The sequence below is a fragment of the Phyllostomus discolor genome, chromosome 2, assembly GCF_004126475.2.
Source record: "Phyllostomus discolor isolate MPI-MPIP mPhyDis1 chromosome 2, mPhyDis1.pri.v3, whole genome shotgun sequence".
In the NCBI taxonomy this organism is placed as follows: Eukaryota; Metazoa; Chordata; class Mammalia; order Chiroptera; family Phyllostomidae; genus Phyllostomus; species Phyllostomus discolor.
This window is the reverse complement of record NC_040904.2, coordinates 58,947,153-58,970,072: the sequence shown is the minus strand read 5'-3', so window position 1 is coordinate 58,970,072 and position 22,920 is coordinate 58,947,153. Positions and strand designations below refer to the sequence as shown.

Here is a 22,920-nt window from a genome sequence, read left to right as displayed (position 1 = left end):
TTGTGGACTACCTTAAGAATTTTTCAATGTAATAACTTTGCTGTTTGGAAATTTATTTTCTGATTCTAAAACAAATAAATGCCCATTGAAAACAATTTAGCAAAATATAGGAAAGTTGGAAGAAGGCAACAGAAAAATCCATGAATTCTAACATTCTGATATATTTCTTGAATTGTGTGTGTGTGTGTGTGTGTGTGTGACTAGTTTTAAAACTGTAGAAAAGACTTCTATATCTTTTTTTAGGTTAAGTAGAAAGGACACCTCTATTTTATTTCGGGATCTAGATAAATATTTTAAGGTTCCTGATACCTCTCAGGGTGAGACTCAAAGATAAATAAATCTTTCACCTGTTAATGTCTGTTGCATATTGACAGTTCCCTGTTTTTGGAATGAGACATAAATATGTGATGCTTTTAAGACCTCTCACTTCCCCCCAATCTATTTAGCCTCTGAAGAATTGTGTAATAGATGGAGTACAAGAATATACTGATGCTTTTTTGCAGAACAGGTCATAGATTTTTGACAAGCACAGTTCAGTACAACTTTAAACTACTATAGTAAGATTCATAAAAGGTCTTGGCATGTGTATGGACTTGGCAAGTTTTGGGGCACTGTTTCAGGATTGACTATGTAAGACAACATGTTTCATAGGTTCAATTAATCATTTTTAAATAAGGTTTAAAGTTGAAGCTTCACATGCCAATAATTTTCTATCTTCCTGGGTCTTTGTACTCCTAGGATTTTTCAGTATTATATGTCTAACCACAATTTAAAGTATCACTTTATTTTAAACTATGCTTTTCTGCACATTTTTCAAACCATATTCTTATAAGAAAAATGTCCTAGAAAATGGAAGTCAGGATTCTCTTGTAATTTATTAAAATCTTTCAAATACTTCTCTGACTTTAAATCCAATACAATACACCCCAGAAATACCTTTAGGTATTTCATAAAGGATACAGTGAAAGATAAATTTGTTACCTCTAATTGTGGCTGTTGGATTCATAACGTTGAAACAAAGCTGCCTTGCAAAATACTGCAGAGAATCTTGTCCCCAGTCATTGTAGCCAAGGTGGCATCTCTGGACAAAGGCCTGGGTGTGTGATTCAGGCAGTGTCAGATCTGGCCAGGGGACAGTGACTGCCTGCTCCCATGAGATGACCCAAGAGGATCATCAGGACCCCATCTGGCGCCCAAATAACCACATTAACTGTCATGATTACTCCCCTTCTGTCTAGGCCTGAAATTCCCTCCCACCAGTTCATATAGTTAGTTGGCAAAAGCAGATAAACACATGGAATGTGGTCCTAGGTGTGTAGAACTTCTATAATCCAGTCTGGAAAACCAGTCTTGTTATTTTATAGCCAAATCGTTGGAGAAAACAGAGATTCAGTGGGCCATTCCTGTGTTGTTGGTTAATTGCTGCTTTGAAAGAGATGAGAATGTGGAACTGAAGGAAGGGCTCACAATGTGTCCTGAGCTCTAGGGCTGGGAGTAGGTTAAAGAAGGGAGAAGAGATGCCCTAACAGCCAGGGGTTCCTGAGGGGGCAAGTTTGGGCTGGCATCCTCAGCAGTCTCTGGTCAGCTGGGCAGGAGGGCATATGGCACCACTGCACTGGGAAGGATAAAGCGGATTTTTCTGTTTTTGTGGTTTTTTTTTTTTAGTTTAGTTCAGGCAAGTGACACTCTTAGCCAGTTATCTGACATTCTCAGCCAGTTAGCAACAGATATAGCAAAAATGTCCCAGGGCAGGAAATCTGAGTTACATGGGATTGTAAATGAGAGTATTTGTGTATTTGCTCACTCAATCCTTATTTTTCTTCTTAAACATTCCTTGTAATTTTAGGAAAGCCCATCCATATTCCTAATTTTTATTTAAAAGCATTCAATTTAGAGACTTTGGAAGGTTCTTTATGGTTTACTCACATAACTTCTGAACTTTGGGTCACTGCATCCCTTATTTAGGGGTTGATGTTATCTGCTAGAGGCAAGTAAGGGAGTGTGCTGTGGAACTATCTATGAACTTAACGATACACCTCCAGCGAGAAAACTTCACTCAGGTAGCTACAGTTGAGTTAGCCTTCCAATTCATAGCATGGATATAACTTAAATGGGAATGGGGGAAAGATAATTTAGATAAATTACATCTGTTTTTAAATTACCATCAGTACTGCTTAAAACTTTATGGGGATTTCTTTTGCCCTTAAGATGTCTCTTTTTTTCTTCTTATTTAAATAATATATTACTAAATTATGTTGATATTTGCTTGACAAATTGTAGCAGCTTCACTGCTACCATCTAGTGGACAATTAATGCATTAATCATTCTTCAACTTGACAACTTCTAAACAAACCATTGGTACTTCAAAGGATTCTTTTTGGTTTTGTTTTGTGTCCGATACTATCATTTTAACTTAATTTGTATTGAGGTAATATTGGTTAATAACATTATATAAATTTCAGGTGCACAACATTATAAGTCAATATTGTATACTCTATTGCTTGCTCTTTTTTTTTTCCCCTATGGTCTTTTCATTTTTAAAATAATTCTCACTTAATTCACTTAAATTCTCACATGCTTATTGTTTTAGATAGAAAGAGGGGAAGAGAGAGAGAGGGAGAGAAACACTGATAAAAGAGAAAAACATCAGTGGTTTCCTCTAGCACATGTCCTGACCCAGGGTCAAACGCACAACCTAAGTATGTATCCTGAGCAGGAATAGAACCTACGACCTTTTGGCTTATGGGGTGGTGCTCCAGCCAACTGAGCAATGCCGGCCAGGGCTATTGTATGCTCTTTTGATGCTGGGCACAAAGTAGAATTCTTATTTTGAATAGAGCAGTGTCATAGATACTTTAACATACTTTGCTGGATGTGGAACTTTATTTTCCTTGAATCCACATAGAAAACAATAAGCTAATATTTCGATTATGAATTTGAAGTATGGGACACCCTCAAATTATAACTAAAATACATATTATTTTTAAAAATTGACCTTTGCACAGTACATTCCAACGTTAGCATGTTCAGTTCTGATTCTGGAAAACTTCAAGTCATGGAATGATTTTGGGTGCAGCTGGGATTCCAGACACCTCCTGTTTTACCTCCAATCTGCCTCCCACACCTTAGTCTGGTGGGTGTTTTAAAAACTGATCCTGCCATCTACAACTTAATGTATTTAATTGCTTTCCATTGTCCCTTAGAACAATGTTCCAAATCCTTAAGATGACCTGCCTGACATGGTCCCCAGCTCCTTCCTAAGTCCATACATATACCCTTCTGTCCTCAGGTCTCTAAGCTTCACCTTCTTTGGCTTTCTTCTCTCTGGTTCTGAATAGTCACAGGGCCTGAAAGGGGTGCTCATTTTGTCAGCTAATTGTGATGTATCCTTCACAGGACTCAGCACTTCCTGAGAGAACCTTCTCCCCCACATCAGGTAAGTAGATCTTTTAATGTTATTTATTTATTCTGACACTTGCTTTGTGTAAATTAATGAATTATTAAATAATAAGTTAAATATTTGTTTCAGGTCTGTCTTTCCAAATGGCCTATACAACCATTGAGGGCAGAAATGTCATCTTTCTTTTTCATTCATTCATTGCTGTTTTCAGTTGCTTCAGAAAGTGCTTGGCATGTAATGGACAGGTCAGAAAATAACTTGAGTGAGCTGAGAGGAAAGCTAAACCAAGGTGGGGTCCTCTCACCTATACTATGGTTTACAATCCTAAATTTCCCCTTGTATTTATTTTTCTTGCAAGCCCCCATCATAACCTGTGCATCTCTGTGCTCTGCCCATGTTGGCTGACACCCTGAGGACTCCATACTCCTATGTGTGCTGACCCATGTCATTGCCTGTGCACAGCTTGCTCAGTCATTTGTTCACATCATTTGCCCCCCAAAGAAGTTGGTAATCTGTCAGGTTTCCCAATGACAATGATTCACTTTTATTATGGGAAACATTAAAAGATCCAAGTAATTTAATAGACCCAGAAGCTTACAAGAAGGATTGGAATCTGGAAGTATTTAGGCAAACAGAAATTATAATTCAGGACAAAAAAGAAAGAGTGAGCATTTTGAACTAAGGTTCTCCTCATGCTTGACTAGTATAGATGCTCCAGGACGTAGCTGGTAATGTGCTTGAGGGCCAGCATCATCTCCTCACAGGTTGGCCGGATCTGGGATTCAGGAAGGGTAAAGCCATATCTGCCTTTGTCCCGGAGTTCAAAGGTGAAGGAATATTTGATTCCTTGGTCATAAGCCCAGTCGTCAGAGCCTCCAGCAGCAGGATCTAAAATGTGCAAACAGCAGAAAAAAAATCTTCACACCTAGGACAGAAATTTTTAAAGATGCCAGCTCCCTTTTATAATTGCAAACGTTTCACTGTGCAACATAAAATATATAGGCTAGTTGTCTAGTAAACTGGATCATAAAAGATATGGGGGCTACTTAAAAAAATTGGTGCGATGTTACCTCTAAGCCTTTTTTGTAAGAATGATGTGTTTAATACCTTAGGAAGCCTGTAATTATAATATACGAACTTCTCAGTATGCCTGTAGGCTATGGTAAACTATGCTACATTGGCTGCAATTTGTTTACAACACATGTATAATTTCTGGGAAAAGAATGTGTCTCTCCTAGGAAAATAAGAAATGCTGCGTGATGACAGATGAGAGGAAAGGACTCCACAGTTTCTGCAGAAACTGTGCTGCACGCTGAGGTCAGAGCAGCTGGAGGGCAGGGCTGGGCCTTCACTTTTGTTTCCTCAGGGTCTAGCATGTGTCCTGGCGTAGATGAAGCATTCATTCGTTAACAACTATGATGCCGCTGCCATGTAGATTATGTATTCATTCATTCACTTGTTCTTCATTCATTCCATCACTCATTTGTTCATTCTTTCGTCTATTTAATTCGGCCAATGACAATACAGCCCCACTGTGCAGCAGGCCATTGGCTCAACTCTGGGGAAGTCAGGACAAAGGAAAGACATGGCCTCCACCCTCCCAGGTCTCACAGTATAAAGTAGACAAGGTGTCCTCAATATATGAATAGATGGGTTATTTCTGCTAGAACCCCTTAAAAATAGTATACCCCACTGGGTTCAGAGCAGTTTAAAAAAGGACAAAAATACAGAAAACTGTGTTCTACATATAGCTTTTAAAAAGCGTCTTAGGATGGGAGCCTGTCCAATTGCATGGGAGGCCCCTTGACGACAGGACTGGGTCTTTTTCCTTGTATTTCTAGTTCTTTCAGGTGCAGGGCAGAAAGAAATCACGCAAGGACAAAGAAAAATATCAGTAGAAATTAAAAACAGAGCCTGCAGAATGTGCCTTCCCAGTGAAGCCCAAGGTTCTGGGGTCTAGCCGCCACCTAGCTCTCTGGCTGTGTGTCTCTTATCCACTTGTTTGCACAGCCCAGGTGACTGGTTAGCCAGGGAGACACCCCTCTTATGCTTTCCTCAGACCACTGTCCTTCTAGACAAAGCTTCTGGGGCACGATGCTGGGTAGTCATTGCTGGCACGACAGGCTGGCTTGGTTAGTCCTTGGTGTGTTCTTTCCTTTGCACCCTTCTGTCCCAGCATGTAGCTCACCTGTGCTCACATTCCCTGCTTCCCTGCTGTGGGTTCTTTGAAGACTGTGTTGGTCCCTTCCTTCCTTTTCTCCTTCCCTCCTCTTCACCCTTCCTTGCTTCCCTAGGACCTAATAAGGGGCTGGCACACCACAGATGCTCAATAGGTGTTTACAGAGAGCGAATGTCTCCTGAACAGAAAATGGATGACATATTTTATATAAAATTCACTGTCCGGAAGAAGCCATGTGCTTTAAATGATCAGAAAGAAAAGGCTCTAGGAACCATTTGTTGTCTTTTTAGGCATGGGGTCTCCACACAGCTCTGAAGCCCAGACTCACAGATTGTGGTAGCTCCTGGGCCATATGTGTACTTGGTGCCATGCAGTGTGGCCAGTTCTTTCACAGTAGCTTTAGCCAGGGCATTCTGCAAAAAGACCACAGTAGGTGAGTAAGTAAATCAGAGCACATACTGACAAAAAACAAATAAACAAATGAACAAACACCACACATTATTTTGATGACACTGAAGAGGTGTACATCACAGTTCTGGTTAACGTTTCATACTTACCAGCACCAATTCCAATTTTTCCTTCCAACTTAGCCATGTGATCCCAGTGATGGCCCCAAAAGGATGCCTTCTCCTAACGCCCCAAGCAGTCACTCTGAGCTTCCCTCTGTCACATGCACAATGTGTCATATCATGTCAACACCACTTGCTGGCCTCTGAGTTCTCTGACTTTTTCTGTCCTTTTTTTCTCAGTGGCCCCAGGGTCTAGCTCAGGGCTTGTCACTTAGTGATTGTTCAGTAGCTATTTGTTGCAACTCTGAGAATGGTTAGCACTCTTCTTACCCAGTTATCTGAGAATTGGTTTATTTATTTTAAATCACTGTTACAGTAAAGTATGAGTTCTGGGAGTAAGTCCTGTTTTAGTCAGAGGACAATGTTTTGCTTCATTTTCTTTTTTTATTTACATAGAACTTAGTTCTGTTTTTTTTCTGGAATTCTTATTTTGGCTTGTGAAACAATTTTTTTAAACCTTAGTGAGGGCTAGAGAAATGAGGCTGTAGCAATCTGTAACTGTCCCAGATATCACATTTATTGACATAACAAGATGTCACTGTGTATTAAAAGTTAGGTCACATCTCAGGATTAGTTTGGCAAATTTATCTTGTCTCTGGAGCTTGTGAGGGAAGAGCGAGAGGAAAGGAGGTCTTTATGGTTGTACAGAAGTTGTGTGCCCATTACAGGCAAACAAACAAAAATCATATACACACAAAATGATCCCAAACAGAAACACAAATCCCCTGGAAATGTGGCAGGTTATGAAGTTGTGATAAAGCCATGACAGGGTGATGGGAGTTGGGGCAGGAGCATTGGAAACTACACGTATGAATGACTGAATAGCCAGTACAATCCCCAGTCCAGCAAAGGAATGCTTAGGAATTGGCAGTTGCAAGCATGTGGGGTAGTTCCAGCTTGGAAGAGTTGTAGACTGAAAAACTAGAGAACGTTTATTTTATTTCAGGACAAAATTCAGGACATTTGAATTTTAGAATAAGTAGAAAATATTAACTTATGTATATTCTTCTTTTCTTAGAAGTGGCATCACCCTCTCAAAGGACCCGTTGCCGACTGGCCCCTGCACTTAGTTCCTCAAGAGAGGGAGGGCTCTGTACCTAGCCCCTCCTTGTACCTTAAATGCTCTAACGTGCACCGACACCCTGCCTATTTAAATGAATCATTAGAAAAGCAAGGCCTGCATGGGCTGTTCGGGGAACACAGATTTGAAAATTTGTTTACTGTAAGAGAAAAAGCCACAATTCATCCTGGCTATGAAACTAGCTATTTTTCATACTTTGGCATCATAATTAGGTCTTGTACCTATGCTTGGAAAACTGTGAGGTTAGTGATGAAAGCAGAATGATTCTATTTACAATGGAGCAACTTCCTTTGGTTCTTTCTCTAATATTAAAACCAGTTTAGTAGAGTCTCAGGTAAAATTGATGAGGGCATGTCTGTAAGACTTCAAGGATTCCAGCTCCCAAAGAGTCAATGCTTCATCAACCAAGTAGTAAATTAGAAACTTTAAAAAGAATTGTAACATTGAAATCATGATTTTTTGGTTTGGTCAATTGAAATGATGCAGTTTTTTTGTAGTTAACTTTTTATTCTCAAAACTGTGGATAGTAACGTGAAAATTTTAGGGTTTCATTTTCCTTTTTTTCCAAACCAGTAAACTGTCATGGGCTTCCTCTCACTGCATGGAGTCTTTACTGTGTGGTCTAAGTGTCTGGTCATCTTATTTTTACCAACACACTAGAGTTAGGTCTTCTCACCCCCCATTAGGGCCTTTTGCCAAATAGAATAGGAATACTCTGCAAATATTGTATAATACTCAGATTAAAACCATCTCTTAGTGATGTGAAACATGGTGAGGTACTAATTCTTTTGGCAGGTAAACAGCATGTTTTTAGTGTGCTACAATTTCTTTGGCCATTACCCAAGGCCATCTCTAGTTAGTTATTTTTCTGTAAGGCAGAACATTTGATCCTAAAAAACTTTTATTCCTCCCATAGTTACCTTCTCCAGGTTTTCCATCTGTTTGTTTTTCCCCTTCAGCCTTGAATTACTGCTTTTATTTGGAAGAAATATGAGTTCAGTAAGTCCCGGTGGTCTCAGGCACAGCACTGTGACCATAGTTTACAATACTGCATTAAACACGTGAAGGCTGCCATGAGAGCGGAGCTTTTGTGTTCTCACCATAACAACAATAACAAAATGATAGTTGTGTGAGGTAAGGGTGTGTTGACTCATGTGGTAAACATTTCACAATATATACATGGATCAAATAATCATATTACCAGTATATTATAATATGTCGGTTATGTCTCAATAAAGCTGGAAACAAAAAGATATACGATTCTCCAGGGTTAGTCCCAAGTGTGAAAATTTAGGAAGATTAGAGAGGATTTACGACAAGAAGATTATTGTCTTCATCTGCGGAACTCCCGTATTTTGGTTGAGCTTCAAGTCTCTCGATATATTTATTGGTGTAACGTACTATTTGAGTTATCCAACAAAACCTACTCGTGATCTGTTACTTCGTTTGACTTAATCAACTTATCAATCTAGCCATATACTACTGTTAAGATCACACAGAAAAGTTCCGTTTGCCTTTTCTCAAAATGATAACCAAGCATTTTGTAAGCCTCATAGACATCTCTTGGAAACAGCTGCTCTGCTGTTGATGCTGAAGCAACATCTAAGATTGATGTTATCTTAAAACTGCCGTCTTCTTGCTTCTGTCACTGGTGCATGTTGCAGGAACACTTAATTTATATGCCTCAGCCTTAGCTCTCCTTGCGCTCAGGTGCTCTCTCATCTGAGTATCTACCTCATCATTCATCTTATGAGTGTCACCTCATCACACCTTTCAGTGACTCTCACCTTCTAATGAAGGTGAGCCTCCGTTCTTTGCAAAAGAGTATGCGCTGGTGCCTCCCTTCTCTCACAGGCTTGCTGTGCCTCCCCTGTTCCTTCCAAGCTAGGTTTCCCTGAACTCATCCCTGTAGACCGGACCTTGCCTCTCCTTACCGCCATGTCTTTGAGTGTCCTTCTTCCTTTTTTAGACTACCCTTTCTTTCCTTGTTCACATGGAAAATGGCTGTTGTTCTTCAAGATTCAGTTTGTAGTGTCACCTATCTTTGCTAAGCTGTCTGAACTCTCTTAGGGAGCGCTGAGTCCCCTCCTTTGTGAGGGCTTACACCTCTATCAGAGTTGCTATCACTCTGTGCTGTAATCAATTTTTTTTTTGCATTTATTTGCCTTCTACCCCCAGGTGAGAAGGGATGCTTGGCTATTCATTTTGTATGCTCAGCAGATTGCATAACATGTAGCACATGGTTGGTTGATTGAGTCTTGTTCTAGGACTTACAGGTTCGGGGCCTGATTTGGATACTGGTGCAGAGTACTGATCTTTGCAGAGGCTCAACTGTAACCCACCTGAGTGGTGATTGGGATGCTTGTGGGGAGGGTGGCAGAACCATAGAGTGCTGGTTGATGGGTTGCCACATTTAGACATTGACTTCTGTTGTGGATTTACTTATTTCCATTAATATTGAAAGAAATGAAATCTGTGAGCCCTTTCTCTTAGCCCCTCAAAGCCAAGAGACAAAAAATTCAGAACAGACATTAAGCAACCAAAATATCATACTTAAAATTCCAATGATCTTAACAAAAATCCCTGGAATCAGTGTGGGTCTTTTCTTTTGAAGAATTCAAATACTTTCACAAGTGTTAGTCATTTATCTTCCCAACGTTATCTGTCCACATTTCATTGATACAGAATTCTGCATCAGAACAGAATGCCATGAGGGGCAGTATGCTTGGTGGGAACGTCTCAACCAAGCTGGGTGACTGACCCCTGCCAGGAATGGGAGAGAGGGAGGTGATCCTGGCATTTGCTAATGTGTTAGAGTGGTAAGTCTTTCCCTTCTATGGCTCTGTAAAAAGGGACAAAGACAGCTGACGAAAGACCCACAGAAGCAATCGCACATCAGAGTGTGATCCATGTCTTGCAAAACTCCAATTAATGACACTTTCTATATAACCTGTCATTTGAGGGACATCTTACATCTTTGCTCAATGGATTCAAAATAAGAACTAACATTTACATAAACTTTAGACTCTACAAAGAACTCTTGATAAGAGCTAGATATTTTTATCCCCATTTCACAGATAAAAGAACTGAAACTCAGAGAGGATAAAAGAACGTGCCCAAGGGCACGCAGCCCTGGTAAGTGGCTGACTCGAGCTAGGTTCTTCTTGCTTTAAATCCTGTGCTCTTTTTCACTTCTCCTTGTGGCCTTCGAATACTTCAAAAGAAGTGTTGCTGGAGCTGGTTTTACCAATTGTAAAGAACAGAAGAAAGCTAAATATAAATCAGCCTCAGAGAAAACTTTGCTTTCAGTCAAGGCCAAACATAACGAGGCTTTATTAATCCTTAGATATGAATCTCCTACCACATCTTATGCATGTTCTCTTTTGTCACCTGTTTTCTTAGAAAGAGGCCTTGTTCATACAGCAAAAGACAGAGAGAGTCTAAAGTGTCACATCTAACTCAAAGCCCCAGAGGCAGAGGACCACTGTAATGGTTCTCCAGGCTCTGAGCTCCAGGGGGCTGGGAGATGAATAAAGTGAGGGTGTTTTTTTTCCCAATGACCTGTGTTCCTGGGCAACATGTGATCAGGAAGCCCGTGTCTCATGACTGAGCTCATGGTCCTCGTTGCAGCTTCTATGGACATAGCCAGTGTCAAGACTGGGGACGCTTCTAATCTTCCATTGGTCCATTTTTATAGTGCAAGGAAATAAAGGCCCCAGAATGACTTGAGGTCTAAACCAACTGAAAGGAAATTTTCTTCAGAACTTTGTTTCTTACTGGAAGTCCTTAGTTTAACTATCTCTCTGGTGGATGCTTGCCAGAAGGGAATCATCAAAATGATCTTTAACTGCAGTTTCCTTCCTTCCCTCTGTGATAACGGGGACCTTAAACCAAGGGACCAGTGAGAAATGGAACTTTTATAATTTTGGTGCAAAAGGAGAAGCCTGCAAGGCCTACAGGAAGGCACTGGAGAGAAAGCCTTTGGGGCTTTAACAAACAAATATGTTTCTGGAAAAGGAAGAGAATAAACAAGTGCAGGCCCCGGATGCAGAATCTTTAGATTAGAGAAAGGCAAGGAGTCGGGGGCAGGCTTGGCTCAGGAGTGCAGGGCCTGCTATCTCAGCAGAGCCCACGGGGAGTGTGGGAATGTTTGCCCTGATGTAAACCAAATTTTTTCTTTGGCTGATCTACAGACATATTTTTAAGCTCTTTAAAATTCAAGGAAAATGTGAAGCATGAGTCAGCTGAAGTTTCAAAGTCCAGAGATTTTTTTTGTGTGTGGAAGTGGTGCTTTTTCCAAATAAATATTAAAAAATAAGTGCTACAGAATGGGGATGGACAGGGTCTCCTGCACTTCAGATTTGCAGGACATCATAAACTATTTGTGAGGAGGGTGTAAGATCCTGTGAAAACCAGGCACCTTTGGCTGGGAATGTGACTCTGTTCTTATCTATGTTTAAATCAGGGTTTCTCCACTTCAGCACTCTTGACATGTGGGCTGGGTAATTCTTTGCGGGGCCATTCTGTGCATCATAGAATATTTATCAGCATCCCCTGGCCTCTACCAGCTCCAGCAGGCCAAGCACCACCACGGTTATGACAACTAACAATGTCTCCCCAACATTGCCAAATGCCCCCTGGGGGGCAGGAGGAGCAACATTAGTTTAAAGGAAAGTCAGATATAGGACAATTATGGTAAAAGAGTGTGTTTTGTAGAAAAAATATTAAAAGGGCTGGTAACTGGTTTTAAAGGTGCCCCAAATCCTTATTTTCCTCTGCTGACAATGGCATAAGTCTTTCCTAAATACTACTGCTAGGTCAATCCTGCTAAAATATCACTTTACCAGCAGGGTTGCCAGATATAGCAAAAAAAAAAAAAAAGGGATTTCCAGTTTAATTTAAATTTCAGATAAATAAAGAATACTTTTTCAGTATAAGTCTGCCCCATGCAATATTTGGAAATACTTAAACACTAAAAATTATATGTTGTTTTTTGAAATTCAAATGAAACTGAGAGTTCTGTATTTGACCTGGCAATCCTGTTTTCCAGGCTGCTGGTTCCAGGACCCCACTCTGACACAGGATGTTCATTGTCACGTTCAAGTTCCTCTAGATTCTGGTCACCTTACTCCCACTCTCACAAGAACACTCAAAACAGGCCTGCCCTCTTTTTCTCCTCCTCAACTCCACTGTCAGTCCCACTGTGGGATGTTCATCAGCGCACTCTTCCTTCCCCTGCCACCCCAGTTCTGCCCGTCCTCCGAGGCTCAGAACTAACCGGGCCTCCTCTCTGTAACCTTCACAGAATAACTTCATCACACATTGCGATTTCCCTGCCCTGAAGTCCTGATATTGTGCCTCATTGGAAAGTCCCATTCGGTACTTCTCTTGTACGTATCACACAGCTGAGTCTTTTCATTCCAGTGGGATCCTATGTTCCCTATTGGAGGAACCATAGTTTATGCTGAGCACTTAATAGGTGCTTCATGAAATTTCTGGTAATGTCCTGAAGAGCCATGTACTGACCAGACCCTAGAGGAGAATTTTAACAGGCCAAGAAGTCTCTTAAAATGTATAGTGGTAAATCAGCAACCAGTTTTCTAATCAAAGGAACTCTGCAGTTGTTATTTGAAAATTTTTTGTCTTTTAAGTAAGATTACAAATTCTGAGAAAATTCCTAAAGTGGATGTTTTGTGCCTCTAGTCCTGTCTGCCGTAGCTGCTGGTGGCCTGCCTGACAGAGGGACTATGGCCACCTCACTCTTGCTGTTAGGCAGGGACATGGGGACGGCCATGACTGTGTGTGCTCATGGCCCTGCAGTTGTCCACCTCCTCATCACAATTTCCTTCCCTCTGATTTTTATGTTTTTCTCTAATAAGAGTCTTGCTCTATGCTCATGTGCTTGGGTAAAGCACTGGATTTCTATCTTGGTGGCTCATTAACTGAAACTGTAAGCGGTAGTGAGGTGCCATGAGACTAGAAGGTGTTAGACTTTAGAAGGAGATTTCTCTCTTTAGGTCATTTATTAATTTTTCAGTGAGACAGTCATTTTTCTCCTGTTAAATTAATATATACCCATGAAAGTACAGCCACAGTCATCAAGATTGGGCCTTGAGAAGTCAAGTACCTCAGCTGATGAGTGTGAATCCTTAGCAAAGTCCAGGGACAAAGAGAGGTAGGAAAGACTTTATTTGATGAATGACAGCTACATGGGGTGACAGCATGGCCAACATGGCCAGCGTGAACATGGCCACACCAATATGTGTGTATGTCTTGGAAAATTGGGGGAGCCTAGGAAATTCTTCAAGATCCTATAGTTCTAGGCCCTAGACTGCCTCTATTAGTGTTGTTGACTTAGCCAAGCTTTTATTGTCTCAGCTGGAAGACAAGAAAACAACCAGAGAAATTCCAAGATTTCCAGCTGTAAAATTCAGTGCTTCTAATGCAGAAATGTGGTGTGAGATGCACGCCCCTTTGCGAACCTTTATAGAGTGAGTGCATGTCATCTTTCTGTTTGGTCTGGGGAGTGGGTCAGGATACTTAGTTGACCTGTTATTTTTCTGGGTTCCTGCTTTTGAATTTAGAAGTGGTATAATAGTAATAATAATAATAATAATAATAATAATAATAATAAACAGTGCCATGTAGTCCTCTTTAAGGGGGAAGGTGTACCAAAGGTTGAGAACTTCTCCATACACAATAAATGCAAAGATATGAATAGATTTGGGAGCCTTTCAATTATGTCTCCTAGTTTTAATTTCCTCTGACAATAAAGAGATCATACAAACTAATATTTCATTATCTTTTAGAATTTTGAAAATGTAAGTATATTCTTTATCTGGGTATTTAAAAATTTTTTTAAAGATTTCACTTATTTATTTTTAGAGAGAGCATAAGAGAGAAAGAAAGAGAGGTAGAGAAACATCAAAGTAAGAGAAACATCGATGGGTTGCCTCTTGGCCCACGACCCAGGCATGTGCCCTGACTGGGAATTGAACTGGCAACCTTTTGGTTCACAGGCTGGGACTCAGTCCAATGAGCCACACCAGCTATGCTATTCTTTATCTGGGTCTTAAAACTTCCTTTGAAGATAGTGATAGCTTTATATTGAAGAAGTCAACACTGAGGACCTGGACAGTTTATGAAGCCACTGAAAGCTCATGATGCACTTTCTATTCTCCCTTTAAGTAATATAGTATATGTAAAAGCAGTTTGCAAATGGCAAAGCATTACGAATGTAAGATGCTCTTACAATTCCTCACATTTTTTTTAAAAAAAAACAATCAGCTGAAGACATATTTTTTTGTGGCCTTCCTTGTAATACATGCAGTTACTTCTGTTCTTTTACCTTAGTGGTCTTTTGCATTCCTATCTTTGCCTTTCTTCCTTCTGAAGTTTGTCTCATGATAGAAGCAATTGTCAGGCAATCTACATGTAAGACCTTTCAGGAATGAAGCCACATAAATTTTTATCATGACTCAGATATCAAAGGACTTCTGCTTTCAATATGTCCTAGATTTGGACTAAGAATGCTAATGTAAGTACAGAATAATACCTTCAGCCTAGAGTCTTATTCTCCTTGAAGCATTTTTTTTGGCAACAAATATAACCTTATAAACTGTATAAGTAAATACAGAGAAATTAGAATCATGTAGATATCCATATATATACACATATACACACACATAAATTTTGTGTAAGACAAAAATCTGCTTAGTGTTCCTCTAAGTAGATTCTAACTTATCTATAATAATGTGGTATGCCCAGAATTTATCCCATTAATTTTTTTCCTGCCTTTTGTTTTCTGCTCCTGGGTTACATTTTTTTTTTTAACTGAGAATTAATACGGAGGCACTAGATTTGGATGGAACATTCACCTTTTTAGATCAAGACTTCTACTTTTTCCTTGATGTCTTCATCAGAAATAACAACCATGAAAAAGCTAATATTGCTCTTTTTGAGAGACTCAAATTCTCTTTTTGCTATACATACATTTGTAATAATGCTATAGTTATGAGTTCTAGCAAAATGTGCTTAGGAAGTAAGTGAATTGGATTTACACAAAATAAGAAAGAGATTGAAAGGATCTTCAGTTATTCAAAAGATTTAAAGTTGCTTTGGAGTGCCAAACTAAATTCAGATTTCCAGATGACTCAAATACCACTTACCTTAGGTTTTACTAGTGGCATTTAAATATTTCTTTTATGTTACTAGGCTAAAGTTTAATCGTTGAAAAAATTATTGGAAATTAAAGTAACTTTTCAATCAATGAGTGTGATATCAGTACAACTACATTTTTGCATTGTAGTCACCTATCTTATTATACTCTGAAAAAGATGAGAAGCAGCCTGTACTTTTCCTTGAGTGTATTAATTTTGTGAATATAAAAATAAATATCCAAGATAAGAATATTTTGTGGTTTTTGTTTTTTTTGACAATAGGTTGTGAAAACTTTACTTTGATATATTTCTGCTTGTTACACTTTTTTGCTAATTCAAATTTATGAACAGTTTTGAAGGGCAGGATTTCTGATATCTGTTTTACTATTCCCTCTCTTTCCTTGATTTTCCACAAAGAAGTGGCTGCTAGAGGAGTGGTGGCAGCCAGTGCTGTGAGGGAATGCCTTCCCACCACGAGGGCACGTGCAAACTGGCCCAGTAACCTGGCAACTCTGGGTCAGGGTCTTTTCCTGAATAAAACTACAATAGGGAGTGGCAAAAGTTATTCACCAGATTCTAAAAGTACAAGTTGACATTTTTTTAAGAAGGATACTCTGTAGACTTTCAGAGTAGCCCAGATGCTATGTTATTATTGTATGGAGTGACAGAGTTTTCATCTAAATGAGCTTGAATATTTTCTCAAATTAAGAAAGAATATTGAAACTTTGTGACTCATATCCATTCCAAAGCATACTTTAAGCATTAGTCTTTTAGAATTTATGTTTAAAACTAGTTGCCATTAAATAAACTGGATACTCTGGTTATTGTTACACTTAATATGGTTTATAATTTTAGTTTTACTATTGTACTTATTAACTCATTAGTGCTTAGTTATTATGTCTTTGTCCTTTTCTCTTCTAATGTAGTACAATTTAAGCATATTCACATGAATTAAGCAAACCACACACCTCACCTCCTCTCCTTTGGTGGCCAGAAATCTGGGACAGCAATGAAAAGCTGACGCCCAACCCCCATCTCTGGGATGGCAAGCCTGTCAGCGCCCACTGGGAACACTGATGGACCAAGTATGACTGGAAAACTGAAGTATTTAATGGTTCCACTAATGGTGTTTTCCTTTGTGTTTTGGAAACAGATAGGGAAAACAGAGAGCTTTTTGGAAAATAGCATATTTTTTTTTAAAAGAAGGACCTGGCTAACTATTGTATTAGCTATCATTTTTTTAAGAGGCTGAGTTATTTTTCCATTTTGCTCTTCACAAAATATTTACAGCATTACATGTTTGATTTTGTCTCTGAAAGACTGAGTCTGAAAGTACAAAACAATAATTCCCTGTTGCTAAAGTTACTGGGTCTTCAAATTTATGTGTTTAGGTAAGCCAAATATCTGTGTCACTAAGTGGGATACTCTTTTTTTTGGCATAACTCAAATGCTTTAAATCTTATACTTGTTCTTTTAGATCACTGGTTCCAACTTCTGGCAGCCAGATGTTTCATAAATTAAAAAAATTATTTGAAGAATTCAAACCTGCTTCTTTAAAAAAATGCATTGATATGTGGTATTTGTTAATTATATAATTTAACTTTTCATATAGTTATATCTTGATCCTTCAATAAGATTGCTAGTTTTTGAGTCAGGTATATTACATTTTTTACATTATTTCCTATATCTAGTAAGGACTTATTCACCTCATTTTTTCATTGATTTACTTTTGTGTCTCACCTAATCAAACAGTGAAATAAGTAATTTTAGGATCTCATCACTTAACCCACATCAACCAAATGTGCTGCATTCCTAATGACATCTGCCACGCGCTGCCTATGTCAGATCCAGCTCAAAGCAACCTGATGAAGTTGACTTTCTGATTAAGGTTACATATGAGATGAAGGCACTTTGTTGATCATCCCAGAGGCCTCCGAAATCATCATGTGAGTCAGGGCTGTGGTGAAGCAGGAGGAGGTGGAACGATTGTCATTCTGAAGATTAGTGAATAAGCCACCTGTCGGGGACCATTCCCTGCATCAAAATCATATTTCTCTTAGCTAATTTATCTAGCCCATTTTTGATCCCCTATAAATCTGTTGTAAGTTTTTGCTTCTGTTACCAAAAATCATTAATGGAACTTGCAAAAATGGTTCTTATAGTTTGTTTTCCAGAAATAAAAATTAAAAAATTCCAAGAGTGCAATACCATGTCTACTGTCATGACTACTTACCAGCTCAGCATTGTTCTCTGTGAGTTTGTAATCATAGGAGTAAGGATAAAGCATCATCTGGGAGTAGGAGTGGATGGTCAGATATGCTTTGATGGAAGACAGGTTGCTGCGGATGAAATTCGCCAGGGCCTTGGTCTCTTTCTCAGACTCTGCAGCAGGTCCACAGTAAGTTTCATCACAGGGATTTTGAGAGGCTCCTTTTTCTGAAAAAACATATATTGTTATTGGTAAATGATCATCTATTGAAGTTCTCACAAGACATGTTTCAAACTTTATAATTAGAAAGTTAAAAATAGGTGTTTTTCACAGAACTACTTATATCATCCTCATGTATGTATACATTATAAAATATGTACACATTTAGTCATGAGATGAGGATAGTATGTTTTTAAACTAACAGGGTAATAAATTACATTTGAAATCAGCAATGTTTCTCTCTGTAGTATTATACAGTCAGATAACATAGTGTAAAAATTAATATTTATGAGAAATTTCTATATTATTGTAATCATTTTTGACAGTCAAATCACAAAATTATAATTATATCACAATTTTATTTAAATAACTATTTAACAATGGTCTCCTCTAGATTAGCTCTTCCACAAGTAGTAGGATTATGCCTGGTTGTTCAGTCTTATCTTTCCGGCATTGAGCACAGCTGGGAACACAATATAGCATGCAATACATTTTTTATTGACTGAATAAATAAACTTTAATACCTATGTTTTCAGAAGTTAGAACTCTATAAAATTTTATAATTTTTCTTTTAGGCACTGTTGTGTTCCCTATGTTAATTTTCCTTCTATGTTTCTCAACAGATACATGAAAATGGCCAGCCAGATACTTACTGCACCAACCAGCATCGAAATTCCTGTTGGGGTCTGTGCCAATGCATTGAGTTCCGGCATGTGTGGAGCGGGTCTTTCTCCACATTCGGTTCTGAAAGTAGGTTATATGGTTAGAACAAGTACAATAGAGAGTGTTTGGTTTTAATTTGATTAGTGCCCCTCAGTATTGATTCATATACCTTCGTCCAGGTGTAGATGTAGCCATCAATATTGAACACAGGCAAGACATAAAAGTCTAACTTTTCGAGAAATTCTGTCATGTGGATCTCACGTCCATAGGTGCGGACAGCCTGTGTACGAAATATGAAGCAGAATTTCATGAAAAAAATGGAATGTTTGATGCTGTTAAAATTTACATAGACTGGATGAATGTTGACTTTGGTAATGAAAGCTTGTTCTTTATTAAGGCAGATGTTATTAATATTTAAAAAGCCATTAGTGAAATACTACTGATAGTTTTGTTTAAAATACCTGTTTCTAATTTTTCTGTTTTCAGGATACTCTATTTTATCTCTATGTAATCCATATAGTTATTATTATTATTATTTAAAGATTTTATTTATTTATTTTTAGAGAGGGAAGGGAAGGAGAAAGAGAGAGAGAGAGAAACATCAATGTGTGGTTGCTGGGGGTCATGGCCTGCAACCCAGGCATGTACCCTGACTGGGAATCAAACCTTGATCCCACTTTGGTTCGCAGCCCACGCTCAATCCACTGAGCTACGCCAGCCAGGGCTTAATTATTATTTTTTATTTTAACTTTAAAGATGAATAAAGATTTAACAAAATTAAAGACTTCTAAAGAACTTTCTAGGTCTGTCCAGAGTGCATCCAGCCATGTAATATGAAAAATGGAGACATTTATTGAAGATACAAGATACAAGAAACATTGTGCATAGGACAGTGATACCTTAGTGCCCTGAAGAGGCAGGCATCTTCAGGCACCTTGAGACCTCACACAGTTCTTCCAAACTCCATTAGTTGCTCCATCATTTTCCTGAATCTCATTCATGGTCTGAAATCTCATCCCTTTAAAAGGTGATTTTAGTTTTGGGAAAAGCCAAAAGTCACAGGGCACCAAATCTGAGCTGTAAAGTGGCTAAGTCACCTAGGTGATTTGATGTTTCCCCCAAAAAACTTCATGGAATGTGATGTGTGAGTGGGTGTATTGTCATGATGAAGCTGCCAGTCACCAGTTGTCTATAGCTGCGGCCTTTTGAATCATCTGAATAGCTTCCACAAAGGAATGTTTAAGCTTAATGCAAAATTTGATGCAGAGCTGTTGCTCTACTTGCTCAGTCATTTTGAATGCAATGACCACACAGTACACATGCTAACTCAGTGGTGTCTACTGCCTCCACTGACTAGTACAGTGAAGTTGTCATTGTTCAGGCTTGTACATTCCAGTCCATTCTCCTTGGCTGACAGATTACATGGATGTGACACTATTCTTTTTTTTTTTTAAAGATTTTATTTATTTATTTATTTTTCAGAGAGGGAAGGGAGGGAGAGAGAGAAACATCAATGTGCGGTTGCTGGGGGTTATGGCCTGCAACCCAGGAATGTACCCTGGTTGGGAATCGAACCTGGGAAACTTTGGTTCCCAGCCCGTGCTCAATCCACTGAGCTATGCCAACCAGGGCTGACACTATTCTTATTATATTAACAATGGCTGGCTCTGGCTGGTGTGGCTCAGTGGATTGAGTGCCGGTCTGTGAACCAAAAGGTTGTGGTTTGATTCCCAGTCAGAACACATGCTTGGGTTGTTGGTTAGGTTATCAGCTGGGAGTGTGAGAGGCAACCACACATTGGTGTTTCTCTCTCTCTCTCTCTTTCTTTCTTTCTTCCTTCCCCTCTCTCTAGAAATAAATAAATAAAATCTTAAAAAAATGTCTGGACTTTTTCTGCACAAACATTTGGGTATATTCACACTTCCTTTGCAATAGTAACTGCAATACCTTTTTTCAAAGTTAGCAGGATATGAGCATGAGATCCATTCTCATAAGTAAGGAATGTCTGTGGGTGGCTATGCATGTTTCTCATAATATCATCTAGAAAATTTATTTAATTTCTATAAAACTTCCTGTAGATATTCTCACCAGAATGTCCATCATGGAACAAAAATGAGAAACTCTTCCATTATAAAGTGAGTTTGCACTGATGAATTCTGGGGAGCCTCTCAGGCCCCAAACTGCACAATGATGGAAGTATCCTTCTTACCTTTCTTTCTTCAGAGTGAAACTCTGTTAAGGGACTGGAGTAGTTCTACATGCTAAGTAATGTGGACACTTTTCTGTGAATGCATTTCATGCTGATTTATTATGCTCTCTTAGTCACATTTCCTCAGCCCCAGAATTGTTTTAAACTTAACTCTTTCCTAGACTTACTTGAATAGACTTTATGATATTTAAGGCTTCTGTGGATTAATAGTTTTTAAATACTCTTTGTGACTGTGTGCATGTTCAGTATAATAACACATGGTAAAGCATGGGCTTTTTAGATTGGAGGAGCTGTAGAACCATATTCTTTCAGTGGTCTACAATTGGAGAGAATCAAAGTAATGATAAAAGTTCTTTCCTTCTAGAGGACAGATGGTGAGACACCCACTGAAGTTAAATCATACCAATTAGATACATAAAACATCTTGAAACCTAAACCATGCAAATAGAGACAGAAGTGCTTCACAGGAATTATATTGTATATAATAGTATTCTTATATTTTAAAGCACTTTAATATTTTAAACCTTAAATTTTTAAATAATTTTAGTCTTATAGAAGATTGTGAGTAGTGGGAGTTCCCATACACCCTTCACTCAGCTTTCCCTCATGTTCCCATTTCACATAGCCATGGCACCTGATCACAGTGACGCGCTTTGGTACAATGCTATAAACGAAGCTGCAGGCTTTACTCAGATTCCACCAGTTTTTCTGCTAATGTCCTTTTTCTGTTCTAGGATTTCACATGGCATTTGGTTGTCCTGTGCCCATAGTCCCTTCTTATCTGTGACAGTTCCTCAGTCTGTCTTTGTCTTTCATGATTTGACTCTTCTGCTGAAGAGTACTGATCTCATTATTTTTTCAGAAAGTCCCTTAAGTGTGCTTCTCTGATTTTTAAAGATAATCAATTAGAGAGAGGTTATGCATTTTGGGGAAGAATACCACAAAGACAATGTGACTGTTCAGCAGGTAATATCAGAAGGTACATTGTATTGATTATGTGTGTTAACACTGGTGGTGTTAACTTGGATCATTTGATTAAGGTAGTTTGTGCTATGTTTCTTAACTGTGAATTTTACCTTTATAATTTGGTACATTATTTTTGAGGAGATACTTTTGAGATTGTAAATACTCTGTTTCTCTTTAAACTTTTACCCCCTGATTTTCACACCCATCCAGTGATTTCCCTGAATTGATTATACCTGTGGTGTTCTAGTGGTGATTTTCTATCTTGCTCATTCTTTGTACAGCCATTAGTTGTGATTCTGTAAGAAAGACTTGTTCCTTCCTCCCCTTTTATTTATTTACTTAATCATATATTTATATTAATAGGGCTCATGGAAATATAAAAATTTTAGTTTTTAAAAGGCTTTCAAATACATATTATTGTTATAATTGTAAAGAATGAAAACAGTATCATTTAAAGTAGGGACCACTTATACTGTTTTCTGTCTTCTTTTTTACAGTTGTCTCCATTTTCTCCCTGACACTCCCCCATCCCAGCCATCCCCACTTCCCACCCTTGACCCACCCTCCTTTTATGCTGTTTTCTTTTATTCCAAAACAGGCAATCATTATTATTCAGGGGGTAATGATCAAGTTAGTGGTTTATACACATTCATTAACTTTTATCCACTATACTACCAATTGGCCCCTCCACCAAAGGTGGGTGTGAAAGTTCAGGTGAGTGAAATTCAAGTAAATAAAATTTTCTGTTTTTTTTTTAAAAATCTTGCCTTATTAAGTTCTTTTGGTGAAAGTTGAAACTAATATCCAAAAATGGGAACTTAAAATGATAATTTTTCTGTTATTATTCTTTTATTATAGCTAGCTTATAAGGAATTGATTGAAGTAAAATAATTTCTACTACCCTCTGCACAAAATCATTCTATGTACTGACCTCTCTCACAAACCACTGGCAAAATGCTGGGGAAATCCACTCTCTGGCATGAAAACCACAGTCCATGAAAATGGCAGGCTTATTCGGTCCAGGTTTGCCCACCTATTGCAAACAAAAGGGAAACTCAGATTTCATCACATTCAGGGCTTAACATTCACTGTGTTTCTGAGCTTTGAACTCAACAGGTGAAACTTGATACCAGCAAGAGATACATCCCATGATTAAGTTAAAACGTAATACTAGCACAGTACATTCTCCCCTCTACACACCCACTGTATTTGAACTGAAGGTTTACATGGCTGTTTATTATTTTTATTAAGCATGACAAGCTCATA

General features: G+C 38.6%; 1 protein-coding gene across 1 annotated transcript in view; it reads right to left on the bottom strand.

Annotated features, from left to right (window-relative positions):
• Positions 1-3,955: 3,955 nt before the first annotated feature.
• The window catches only part of CPB1 (carboxypeptidase B1), a 43,638-nt gene continuing 24,673 nt past the window's right edge, over positions 3,956-22,920 (bottom strand). Inside the window, exons 6-11 of the mRNA XM_028505025.2 lie at positions 22,586-22,687; positions 18,649-18,759; positions 18,470-18,560; positions 17,622-17,824; positions 5,908-5,992; positions 3,956-4,288 (exon numbers count right to left, since the gene is read on the bottom strand). Of these exons, the coding sequence (XP_028360826.1) occupies positions 4,101-4,288; positions 5,908-5,992; positions 17,622-17,824; positions 18,470-18,560; positions 18,649-18,759; positions 22,586-22,687 (780 nt within the window). The 3' untranslated portion in view covers positions 3,956-4,100. The remainder of the gene's footprint in view (positions 4,289-5,907; positions 5,993-17,621; positions 17,825-18,469; positions 18,561-18,648; positions 18,760-22,585; positions 22,688-22,920) is intronic.